The sequence below is a fragment of the Schistocerca americana genome, chromosome 4 (assembly GCF_021461395.2).
Source record: "Schistocerca americana isolate TAMUIC-IGC-003095 chromosome 4, iqSchAmer2.1, whole genome shotgun sequence".
NCBI classification, from domain to species: Eukaryota; Metazoa; Arthropoda; class Insecta; order Orthoptera; family Acrididae; genus Schistocerca; species Schistocerca americana.
Genome location: NC_060122.1, coordinates 274,610,999 through 274,624,557, shown reverse-complemented (window position 1 = coordinate 274,624,557; position 13,559 = coordinate 274,610,999). Strand labels below are relative to the sequence as shown.

Below are 13,559 nucleotides of genomic sequence, written 5' to 3'. Positions count from 1 at the left end.
CTTCCTTTTATTAATGATATTGTTTTGTAAATGAATAGAAATGGAAAAGCCAGTACTTTTAGACTATGGAAAACAGTTCTACATGAGTCTCTTTGTTTCTTGTTTGATGTAAATATTCTTTTTGTATTTTTGCTGCTGGGGTTTCCCCAAACAATAATTCCACATTGTAGGTATGGCTCAAATAGAGCACGGTACACTGTACATAGAAGCTTCTTGTTGGCATAATGTGCAAGCTGTTTCATAACTGATATTGCAGTGCTTAATTTACAGCAAACATTATGTGTTGACTCCACTGAGGCTTATTGTCAACTGTAATCCCCAAAAATTAAATAGTGGTAACTTCTTCCAGACTCGTTTCATCTATGAATATATCTGTGTGTTCTTCCTTTTCTCTATTTGTGAACACCATGAACATTGTCTTTTTTAGATTTAAAATTAAGTCATTTTGTATAAGCCACTATGCTGTGTTATTTGTTGACACAGACTCACTTCTTTCCAGTGTTTCCAGAATTTTTTCTACATTCATTAGTGACATGTCATATGCATATAGTATTTTTTTATCTTTCTCGCTTACATCAATATTGTTTACAAATAGGTTGAACAGAAGTAGGCCAAGTACAGATCCTTGGGGCATGTCATACTTAATATTTCTGATTTCAGATCTGCATCCAGTTTCTGCTTCCACATACTGCTTTCTGTTGCTGATGTATGATTTTATCCACTTGGCTTCATATCCACGAATTCTATACCTTTCAAGTTTATCAATAAGTGTAGTGTGGGTGATTGTGTCAAACACTTTACACAAATCTAGAAACCCCTTATCTTAATCAAAAATGATGTCATCTGCTCTCTTTCTTCTTGTATGAACATTGTACACCTGATGATAACTTGCTTAACATCCTTGTCTAGATGTTGTTCCATGTTTTTACCTCAGCAGTATCCTCCTCCTCCCCCACCCCACACACTAACCTCCAATATCTGCTCGTTTGAACTGCTAGATCCATTAAGTCAACTCACACTGTTTTATAAGGCCCCTCTTCCTGCCTTGTATCCTGCTCCACCATCCCCATAACTATTTATTTTCTATATTTTTACCATGAATGAAATATGAGCACACAAACATATTCATAAATGCACAACTCATACATTCATGGCCACTGTTGTCTCAGGGTGCTGATGCCTGACTGCCTGATTGAGCCCTGGGAATGAATGTGGCCACATGTGTGTGAGTTGCATGTGTATGAATGTGTGTCTGTGTGTTTTTCTATGTCTCAGGAAGACTTTTTCCATTAGCTTAGTCTACTTTTGAATCTACCTTACATATGATCGAGCGAGGTGACGCAGTGGCTAGCACACTGAACTCGCATTTGGGAGGACAATGGTTCAATCCCACGTCTGGCCATCCTGATTTAGGTTTTCTGTGATTTCCCCAAATCACTCCAGGCAAATGCTGGGATGGTTCCTTTGAAAGAGCATGGCCAACTTCCGTCCCCATCCTTCCCTAATCCGATGAGACCGATGGCCTCACTGTCTGGTCTCCTCCCCCAAACAACACAAACCAACCCAACACTTAAATATGCCTGTCTGCTGCTCAATGTCTCCTCTTTGTGGTGAGTAGAATCTACCCTATTTCAATGTTGTTATACCATACTGTGTTTCCCATTGTTTTATTTTGCCTAGTGTTTTTTGTATTTTGTTTGATAGTGTAATCCATATTAAAATTAATGACATTTTGAGGAAAAAGAGAGAGGGACTAAACAACAGACATGCACAGAGCAGCAGAAACAAACTTACTAGTTGTGCATGAAAGAATATTATACTAAAAGAAAGGCCAATGAATATTGTTTTTGTGATCTGTTCGCATAAGAAGAAGAATAGATGAAAGACACATACATAATGCCTAACAAAAATACAGTAAGTGGAGAAAAGAGTCAGAAGGAGAAATATAATTAAATACAGTTAAACTGATCTCTTTGATGCAGAGGTTAACCTACCAGATTAGCACTAAGAGAATAAAAATTCTATGAAAAGCAATGCAAGTAATGACATTCCTGTCTTTGAGCCTGATTATATTTTTTTTGCAATAATCTCATTTCTGTTCTTTCTGTTACTGTGGTTATTATTCCTCATAGTCTGATCACTGATTTTTGAGCTGAGAATTCAATTTCTTTTTGTCCTCCATATAAAGACATCCACAGTTGTCAGTTGCAGGTGTTCACAGTGGAAGGTGCCAAGCTACTGTCCCAATTATTAATCTGTATGCCCTTCCACATATGCTGCTGAGCCATTATCTATTTCTAACTAATGTGGAAAAGTGTAACAATGAAAATAATATGGAAAAGTGTGATATGTACTATATATGAAGTCTTCACGGGTTGTCAGCCGAGTAGCATCGTCGTCTCGTAGCAACATTTCGATGGAATATGTCTCCATCATCTTCAGGCAAAGTGTCATTTGGGGGGGGATGAGACACATTCCATCGAAACATTGGTACGAGACGATGACGCTACTCGGCTGACAACCCGTGAAGACTTCATATATGAAATTCGCCGAGAAAGCCTGCACTCGCATGTAATATGTACTAATTTATTCATTTCAAGGTCAAAGCATTTGTGTTAATGTTTACTTACAAGTAAATTTGTTTTTGGATGGGCTCCACCTGGAGCAAACATGGCACTGTCAGAGTTAAACTTTAAAAAGTGCAGTTTTCTTTAATGAAGTTAATGGGGAAGCCAGAAAAAAATGACAAATTGTGAAGGAAAAATAATTATAACACAAAACATAAAAAACCACAAAAAGCACAACATGTAGTAATAACAAAGAAAATAAAAAAAACACTGATAATGCTGTAACTTCAGTAAAACATGTCTGTGCAAAAGAAGAAAAAATGGTGTTTTCTGCAGGTGGATCCCAACCAAAAACAAATTTGCACTAATCTGTTTTATGTTTATGTATTTTTTTACATAGCTGGATGGATAAATATGCATAAGCTTTTATAACTGTTGATTATATTTGCTGTTTTGGGAGATCATGAATTAGCTGAATGTTTTTTTTTTTTTTTTAAAGGTATGCTAATTACTGGTGGGTACCAATTGCTGGTCCCCATCTTGGAGGTATTTTAGGAGCACTTTTTTATGTATTCTTTGTGGAAATGCATCACAACAAGAGTTAATAGGATCATTAAAGGTTAGTTAAGTGATGTGTTTTGATTATTCTGTAGAAAGCATATTGTTCTGTAATATACTGAGTAACGTGTTTTAACATATGCTTATAGGTCCACACGCTACAAACAGCAGTAGATTTGGCTCCTGATTTGAAAATACACCAGCATAATTTTGTGTGTGCACCTGCACTTGTGAATACACAAATGACAAATTTTGTGAGAAGTCAATCAAAGAGCATATACTGCAGCACTGAATCTCACAGAAAGTGTTCAACTACTCAGGAATATATTTATATACTACTGAAATCTTATTTCATATAATATAACTAGCCAATAGAATGAAATGTACAACTTCTAAGACAGGTTATATATGCAAACTTCTTCTGAGAATTTTGCTTATGAACTAATAGGAAATATTAGACATTTCAAATATTTAATGATTTTAATGTTACATTCAAGGGAAATATATGTAAATAAACCATGTATTTTTCATATGAAATTGATTTTTATTTAAAAAAATCTACTGGGCATTATATAATTTCTCTTTTCATATTATTCAGACTTTCATAGTTGTAAACTTAACAGAAGTTTTCTGATTTTAGCCCAGTGTATGTTATTCAGATTTGCTGGTGACAGTAGCCAGCAATCTCAAAGGGTAGTGACTTCCTTTCATTGTTAATTTATGTCAACATACAGGAGGTATTTTCATAGAAAGAAGCTGTATTGGTGCACAGGTTGATCATTAATGTGTTTCATATTTACAACTTTTTCATTGGGATGCAGCAGAGGATGGCCTATCTGAGATATTTAAATTAATAAATTATGAAATATTCTCAACATACTGTTTTGCACACTGGCTACCATTTTCAGTACACAGAACAATCCTTTTCAGTATACAGAACAATCCTCAGACCAACCACTGACATGCAGTCATCATGTTCACTTCCCAAGTATAGTAGGAGTGTTAAATATGAAACACCTACTTTGGAAGTGAACATGACACCTGCGCGCTAGGGAATGGTCTGAGGATGGTTCTGTGTACTTAAACTGGTAGCCAGTTGGCAAAATAAAAGAACTGCGACTATAGACTAAAAGATATACTATTTCTAATAAATTATGAGACATAATAACTGGCCAGCACTTACATTCAGGATGTGAAAAGTGTATTAGTAATGATGAACACATATAAAAGTATGCTACAATAGCCTTGATTTTGGAATTAATAGTGCATCCCTCAGTGGGAAGACAGTGGGTTGAAGAAGCATAAAAAGAATGGGCAGCTCTCTAGGACCACAGAATGAGTGCGAGCCATCTGTAGACAAAGTTTTGTCTCCTCTAGTCCCCTCAATATGCGGGTTCCTTTCATTCTGGAGTCTGAGTGAGTTGCCCTTTGTTTTTTACCTCCCTTTTTATCCTCCTTGAGGAATGAAGTAATAGTTCCAAAAGTTAGTATAACTTCATGTGGTACACTCAGTAAGATTTCTGAATTCATTTGTATACAGCATACTATTACACTCTCAAGAGCAAAGAAATTAGAAATAATAGAATTTTTATGTTGTGAGTGAGTCTGTCAGCAGTACTAAAAATTACATCTTGCAAAAATAAATACTACCCAGCAGTTATTTAATTTATGGTCAGGTACACCAGAATTCTCCATGCATGAACTTACACATCCCAGTATTCTAATTTTTAAAGATTGTCACTTCATCAAAATATCTACACTTATAATGGGAACACACCAAGTGAGGCAGCACAGTGGTAAAACTCAACTCACATTTGGGAAGGTGGTGGATCAAATCCCAGTTTGGCCTTGTAGTTTTATTTTCTGTGGTTTCCCCAAATTTCTTATGGTAGATGTTGGAAGGTTTCTTTGAAAAGAACATGTTAAATTACCTCCCCTATTATCCCCTTCTCCCCCAGTCTGATCTTGTACACTTTTAGCCACTGCGGTACACTGAGCAAGTTTTCTGAATTTATTTGTATACAGCATACTATTACACTCTCAAGAGCAAAGTAATGAGAAATAATAGAATTTTTATGTTGCATTAAAATTCTGTAAATAAATTCTTTCAATAAATCAGTGAATTAGAAGCAGGAATCTGTATCACCACCTCCTTTCACACTCATGATGGCAATGATGCAATGTTCAGTGAAGTCCATGGGACACCAAAGTGTTGGGTATCAATATTACTAACCAACTAACCTGGTTCATGGTGCACTGTCCCAGTTGCAGGCTGCCTGTCTTACGACTTTCAGGGCCAACAAAAATTTGTTTTCAGTTTTTCATGTAATTATTCACCAAATTTAAAAATTAAAAATGCAGCCATAATCTACTCATTAAGAGCTATAATCATATGTTAACATTTAAACATTGTACGACAAGTATTACAGTTGGATACTCTGTGCATATCTTGAGGCAGCATGACTCATGGCATGTAAATTACCCACACTATATTAGTTCAATATTTGAAAATGGCCCAAATAAACAAGTGCCATACATAGCTAATGATGTGGTAACATCTAGGCTATACCATAGTGAAGATGATGTATGAATACTTGAGCTTACAGTGCTGCAACACTTAGTGGAGTGCTCTTAAACAACCATAGTCAATGAGCAAGGTCAAGATGTAAAAGTGAGTTCTGTATGCCAAAAAGGAATAAAATGGAATGCAGACAGATGCTTCATCTGGCATGGGATATATTATCTATTTGTGTAAGAGAAAGATTTAGTAGACAAAACAGATGACCCACACAGAAAGGGAAGTGAAGGAAGGAATAAGGGGACACTATCTCAGTAGAGAGCTATAAGTATATAGGGAGTGCCTTTCTGTGATAAGTGGTGTATTTTACAGTGTTTATAAAGGTAGTACACCATTTTTAATTTTTTTTGGCTTATCCCAAGCTAGCAAAGTGTACAAACTTACTGGTATTGTGTAACTATGAAAAATTTAATGAAAAAGGAGACAGAACTCCGAACATTGTTATCCAATAATGGCACAAAGAGCATAAATGAATTGGTACAGGTAAAAGTCACAGAAGTTTTCAAATACTCTCCAGCATGTGAATCCTCTGTGCTGAGTATATGGCAATAATGAATTTGATGCTTAAATATATACTGCAGGGCACACCCAAGAATCATCTGAGGACCAAATCTCCTCAATAATGAGTCACCAGTTTTATTTTATGCATTGTGTAGAATATGTGTTTGAGTTGGTAGGCTACCGGCTATAAGGGGATTAATTTATTGTAAATGCAATTGTTTTGTTTTGTGGAAAACAATAAGTACTAGGTGGGATTTATAAGTAGGCTACATTTCTCAAGGGAGTTTAACTAATGGTAAATTCACTATATAACAAAATTAAGGCAATAATAAGTGAATGAACAGTAGACATACATACCAGTTTCACAGATGGAAATATGAAGATGAATGAGATGCCCAAAATGCAGTAGTGAATAAATGGAGGTTATAAATAGTGGAACAGTTATTTTGGGTAGATAATCCACCCAGATTATGATGAAGTTAGCCTACAATGATGTAGTGTGGAAATGTGGCTGTGGCAAGCACAAGGACTTTGTGGGGGAAAATATATATAAATGCAAAGTTAAGGAAATACATAGTAATTACTAAGACTTACAACTTCCAAAGACTGAAATACAAATATAAGGGTACAAGACTTGGCATAAGCTGTATTCTCATTTTGAAATAAGCTGTAAAACACTGTGAAATGATATATTGCGCATTTATATTTTTGAAAGTAGCTACAAGTAATGCACAAGAAAGAGTTATTGTCTATGTTTACTGATTGAAGTGAAAAGCCACTTGTAAAGTAGTTAAAGGTATTTTTATATTGATGAAAATATTTGGTTTTTGAAAATCTAATGTAACTGGATATATAAAAAAATCTACTCACCAAGTAGCAACGTATAATGGTATTGAAATTTGCAAGCTTTTGGAGCCTAGGCTCCTTCTTCTGGCAGAAAGGTTGAAGGAGCAGGAGGAGGGGTGAAGGAAAAGGACTGTTGAGCAGTAGGATACAGGGAGAGTTCAGGAAAGTCACCCAGAACCCAAGTCAGGGGAGACTTAGCATACAGGATGAGAAGAAAAGACTCTCATTGGAGCAAGAAGCCACACACCATGGGGCTGCATCCTGGTGGGGTCAGGAGTTGGCCCCATGTGGTGGAGGACTTGGCTGTTCATAGATTAGGAGGAAGCACCGCCTCCTCACTGGGTTGCCTGCTGCTATTGAAGAAGAAATCTGTGTTAGGTGACTGGATACTTCATTTGGCACTGTAGTAGTCTCCACTTCGAAATCAGCAGCTGATGGAAACAACAATGCTTGACATCATGTATGCAGTTTGATACTCTCATGTACAGAGAACATCAGTGAACATCTGAGAACATGTAAGCGCATCTGAGAATGAAGTTCTAATTTGGCAGGTTTTTTTTTTTTTATGAAAGTCTATTACAGCCAGACATCACCATTGGGTGGTGATCATTTCATTCATTCTGCTCTTGTTGTTTAGTCAGCTCCTGAAGGAGCTTACCTGGAACTGTAGTATTTCTCAGCTTCACCCTTCTAAGACACTGTCCAGCTTCTTCTGCTTCCTGAATAAGCTCTTATGTGTTCTGAAGACACCTTCTTGTGAAACGGTGTCAGTGCTTCAAGCTGATGCTCACTTGCCTCTGAATGACGTCAATTTGCTGAGCATCACAAGCGCATTTCATCACACCTGACTTGGTACAACAGTCCTATGCAAAGATGACCAAGAAGGACCTCATCCTATCCATGTGCTTGGAAGCAGACATGCCATGACCAAGATGCTGACTTACTGGACACAGCTTATTGTTTGTCACTTCTAGCCGCTCTTCTCCCCATCAGCACATGACTCCATACCTCACCAGTGAGGGATAGCATGTAGGGGATGGAGCAATGAACTAGCTTAATACCGTGACGTCCCTCCTTGGGTGCTGGATCCACCATTTTGTTTCCCTTAATAACCATGTGCCCTGATATCCGGTAGAAAGACATTTCCTTTCTGCAGCCTTTGTAGGTGGGGAAGGGCATCCTGGATATCCTGGACTACTTTATCTGCTGGCCAGAAGTGTTTTAGAGGGTGAAAGGCACTTAGGGAGATGGAATAGCTGAGGAATTTAGCAGTCACAACACATATCATTTCCATAAATTCCCACAAGATCATAAATAATTATCCATGGATGGCAGTGAAGTTCTGAGACAGTGAGGTCTTGAGGACACAGTAAGAGTAGACAAAAGAGTGACCAACAGAATGCCCCAGTTTAGCTCCATCAGTTAGTAAAGTTATATAGTTACGGTGTTCATTTAAAATGTCATAAAATATTGTATTTAAATGGATGCAGGAGTACAGTCTTTTCTGTACCACATTAAATCTCAAAATTACTCTTAGTGTATACATTAACCAGGGTGGTATTCAGTGAAAACCCTGGATTTGGGTTTGTACTTGTCCCACACTGAGTCACTCCATCACATGCTCCACGCAGATTCCTAATGGACATGTTGCTCATGAACAACTGGAGAATGTATGTATGGATGGTTTCAAAACTGTTGGGCACTAACCAGCATGGTCATCAGCACCTGTTCACAAGATCGTGCAACTGGTGAATGAGTTGTACTCTTGCTAAGATAAATAGCAAAGGCTAGCAATAGGAAATGTCACATGAAATTTCCAGTAGATATACTCATTTCACTGTCATATGTCAAAAGAATTAATAAAACAATGGATGTCAGCAAGAAGGCTGGTTAATCGGGGCACTGAAAGGATATGCTGGCCACTAAAAAAAAACAGTAAAACCTCTGTCCAATTAAACTGGATAGGAGTCCTGACAGCACAGAAAATGTCAACAATTTTCATGCTGTTGTTTCATCACTGCCTAAAATGGAGGGTAAATCCCTCCTCTCTGCATACAACTGACAGGATCTTAAGACATAGTGTACCATAATTGAGATACTACAACTACTGCATTCTGCTGGCTATTCTTGTTGCATGCATCATTAGGCAAGTGTCTGATATGAAGATGAGTGAGGACTACTTCGTCCCTTCTTGGAGTTCAAAAAGAAGTACACCATGGGTCAACTGTCAGTTTGACTGACCGCAACTTGTTAGCCACTAACAGCCACTGTCTTTCCCACTCAACCATCATTCTCTTGTGGCCCAGACATGACAGCCTAGAGAAAGATGTTAAATTGGAGTGTGATATTTTCCTGGCAGCTAATTTTCACTGCTCTCTCCATATCCTCATTCCCTTCAATTCCAATGTGTCCAGGGACCCAGCAGGCCACCTCTTCCTTCTGCCTGTGCAGGAGGTGGGTAGTGTGTGGGACCATGTGAACTATCCTATCTGCTGGAAACATTTGCTGAATAGCCTGCAGAGCACTAAGGGAGTCCATTCAGACAAGAAATTTCTCTCCACAAAGAAGCCTCATGTGTTCCATTGCCCTTCTGACCACCGCAGCTCTGCATAGTACAGCAAGAAGTGGCTTGGTAGGCAGACTTTAATGATAAAATATGGGAAGACAACAGAACAGCTGACAGTGTCCCCTTGCTTTGATGCAGTGGTAATAACCACCATGTGCTCATGATACTACAATACAACACAATTAAAAACCTGTTTTAATACTAAGGGTGGTATGGTGAGCATGTTGTGCTCTCTAATGTCAAAGTTAGGAGTGGTCCTGTCACTCATTCAGGTAACATATTTGATCCACCCCTTTTTAAGAATTGCTATCTCTGCTACACCAAGTTTACTGCGACAGTCTTTCACATGGACGAAAAAAGATTTAGTAGCCTGGTGAATGGTAAACCTTCATTGTATGGATTTTATTGGTTCCAGTACTGGTAACAGGATGGTCGGAGATGGATCTTGCTTTGTTTACATGTCACACCATGAGGAGTTCTCCCCAGATGGTAAGAGGCAGCTCACTAGCCTCTGCCGAGAGGCTAGGGATGGGATTGGTTCAACAGGCCCTTGTAACCAGTCTAATGACTGTATAGTGGAAAGCATCCAATATCTTCAAATAATATAGTCTAGCTGATCCATACATTATGTTGGCAAGATCAAGCCATGTGCAGATGAAGGTTCTATAGAATGTAAGAAAACTAGACCAATCTGGTCCCCAATTCTCACAGCTAAGACATTTAATGATGTTTAATGCCTTTAAACATCTATATTTTAGGTCATGGAGGCGTGGCAGCCGTGTTAACCTGTGATCAAAAATGAGGCCCAAGAACCTCACTGAGGTCTTAAAATCCAAGATAGATCACCTTACCCAGAGTTCTAGGTAGGGAATGGATTGGTGCAAACTATTAAAACACAAACAGTTTTTTATCTGTAGAATTTAAAACCAGTTGTTTAATCCCAATTCTCCAGTCTCTTAACTGTCAGCTGTAGTTGACATGTAGTACTCGTGCAAGTGGAGGAATGTTGAACACTACAAAGTCATCCACAAAATGTGGATGCATTGTGGAAGTGATACTATTAATTGCTATAGTAAAAAGGGTGATGCTCAGAACGCTACCCTGATGAACATCATTCCATTGAGAGAATGGATCAGAGTATGTAATGCTGACTCCATACCAGATACATTGTTCAATGAGGGAGAACTCCAGCAAATGGGGAGATATCCATGATATTCCCATTCATATAGTTGACAGAAGATATTGTGCCTCCAGGTGGTATCATATGCCTACCCCAGATTGAAAATGATACCAATAAACTGCTGCTTGCATAAGAATGACCCTTATATGTGCCCTCTAATTGGAGGAGATTGTTAAGTGGACCAGTACTTCTGAAACCCGGACTGTAAACAGCTAAGCAACCCTTTGTTTTTGAGAGTCCACACTGGGCATCAGTTTATCCACTCATGGGTCTTACCTACACAGCTAGTGGGTACAACACTCCTGCAGCTACCTGGAGATAACCTGCCCTCCCCTGGCTTTAGAAATGGTGTCAGAAGCACCTCCCGCCATGAATCTTGATAGTGGCCTTCAGCCTATATCTGACTGAAGAGGCATAGGAGGACTTCTTCACCTACATTCTTTGGTGTCATAACATGCCATATTGAAGCTGAATCCTTCTGGGACCTGGGGCAATGTCATTCACAGTAGTTAGTGCAGAGTGCAGAAAAAAGGACAGTTACATGCCTCTGAATTGTCAGACAAATAAAATCTAGCCTCTGTTTCTCCATATGTTCCCTGTGTTGGTGGAATCAATGATTTATATAACAATTAGAGGTCAAATCGCAAAAGTGTTATACCTGCGTCTGTGCAATTTCCCTAGATGCTGTGTACAGGTGAGGGTGGCATCAGGAGCTCACATGGGCATCAGGGAGGGTTTTGCTGCACGTAAAATGAGAAATGCTAGGATTCAGAGAAACATGGGTTTTATTTCCCAAGAACTACCACTAAGAGGTACAATATTCATGGAAACTGGCTACAGCCATAGAGTGAACCACACGTGGTCCAGAAAGAATGTTTTGTCCTCAGTAGGAAGGACCGGTGGATATTTACAAAGGGTAAGGAAGCTGGCATGAAAGAGAGTGACCCATTGTTGTGGCCAGTACCTCGCCAACTCAACTGGAATAATTCTGAGTGTGCCATTCAGCATTGTGCGTGGTAACTTGATCAAGGACAATTTGTCCATGTTCCTTAGCTAGGAGTTTATTGTACTTTAAGAGGTGGCTCCAAGAAGTGCTAGATAAAGTTGGATAGGTGTTCAACTGTGGTATGGGTGCTGGCACTTCAGACAGGTACAGTAGGAATCGCCTAAGGCTAACATTATATGTATAAACTAAATGAGATGAAAATTTAAGAAATATTAAGTTAAAGAACATTGTCTACTAAGGTGATCTGATAGGTCTATTGCATGGCTATGGGCTGGTAACAAGTTAAAAATTTGGTAGTCGGTTAGTGTACAGAATATAATAAACTATTGCCAACAGAGGCAAACCAGGGTCTATGCAATGCCAGAACAATGTAATGACAAGGAGTAGAGTAAGTTCGCAGTTCCATACTCTGCTGTTGAGTGATAATGTAGGACATGTGTAATAATTAGTACATGCTCAACATAGATGAGTAATATTGTGATAGAGTTGATTACCAAACGAGATAAATCAGTTGCTTGGGTGGCATCAAGTGGAATGAAATATTAGTAAGAGTGTGCAAGAACACCTTTGCAGTCAGTAAGTTAGGACTGAGTTTCTGTTGCAGGCCTAACTGAATAATAGCATGCAGGGTATTGATATATGAAGAATACTCAGTATTGCAGAACACTCAGTATAATGTCATTTATTGAAACTGAACTACACTTCTCAAACAATCACTATATACACACAGAACCAAATAACTTGTCGACGATCATTCATCAACAGCGTCGGTGAGGTCCATCGGAGCTGTTCCTAGCTCGGTGAAGAACTGGCTGTACTGCTGATGCACTGGCCTTATAAAGTCAGCAGAGGCCAGCGGAGTACTCCAACTTTCCCTGTATCTGTGAGGCGATCTCTGCAGAAAAAGGTTCGCATTAGTCTCTAGCAAGTTGTGTTTGTTTCGAAGAATTGTTTTCCTCTTGGTTGCGCCTGCAAATGCTTGTGTATGTTATATGGTACACAGGGGTGTCTTGCGTGTAGTCTACTAGTCTGCCTTGCAGGGGCCGCCTGTGGCAGATGTAACATGAATCCCTTCCGGGGGGGGGGGGGGGGGGGGGGCAGCTGCGCGAAAGATCGGTAGCTGCTACGTCATGGAGATCTGCGGCTGCGGCTCCCTGGAGGAGGCTGTGGAGGCAGCCTTGTGGAGAATATGGTGCTGTACGTCCTGCAATGCGGGCTGACCTGCGTACTGGTTGTGATGGCGGCATGGGTGGGACCAGTGGCATCGGTTCATCTTCATCGGTGGCCATCGGCTGTTGGGGAGGAGCTGGACAGCTGGTCCGTCGGCTGCGGCTGCTGTGTTGGTGGTGCTGGTGGCGGTGACTGATGCCCTGAAACGTCACCCACACAACGAGTAGATGGCATCAGTGAAGGGGTCGGCGTAGGTGGTCCAGAACGGGTTGTAGAGGTGGCGGTGGTCCGTATCGTAGGGTGCGGTGCAGGTGTTGCAGTGTAGCAAGGACGCAATTGATTTCGATGGCGACGGACTATGTGGCCATCCAAGATGACATCAAAATGTTGGCGAACCCGGGAACGCTGGATGATGGCGGGCAGCCAACCTGCTTTAGTGCCAAAACCTCGGGTCCAGACTAAGGAGCCAGGGAAGAACCAGGACTGTCCAGGAGGAATGTGAATTCTTGAAGAGGGCAAGAGAAGATGTAGGAGGGTCCTGGGTTGGCAGCTGTGGAGTGCTTTCGCTGGGCTTTTGTCCCCTATCG

General features: G+C 39.8%; 1 protein-coding gene and 1 long non-coding RNA gene across 2 annotated transcripts in view; one reads left to right on the top strand and one right to left on the bottom strand.

Moving 5' to 3' along the window:
* Positions 1–3,516, top strand: part of LOC124613074 (aquaporin-9-like) — a 253,864-nt gene extending 250,348 nt beyond the window's left edge. The window contains exons 6-7 of the mRNA XM_047141659.1: positions 3,067–3,186; positions 3,275–3,516. Of these exons, the coding sequence (XP_046997615.1) occupies positions 3,067–3,172 (106 nt within the window). The 3' untranslated portion in view covers positions 3,173–3,186; positions 3,275–3,516. The remainder of the gene's footprint in view (positions 1–3,066; positions 3,187–3,274) is intronic.
* Positions 1–13,559, bottom strand: part of LOC124613075 — a 34,452-nt gene that overhangs the window by 1,760 nt on the left and 19,133 nt on the right. The gene's annotated exons all lie outside the window — the stretch shown is intronic.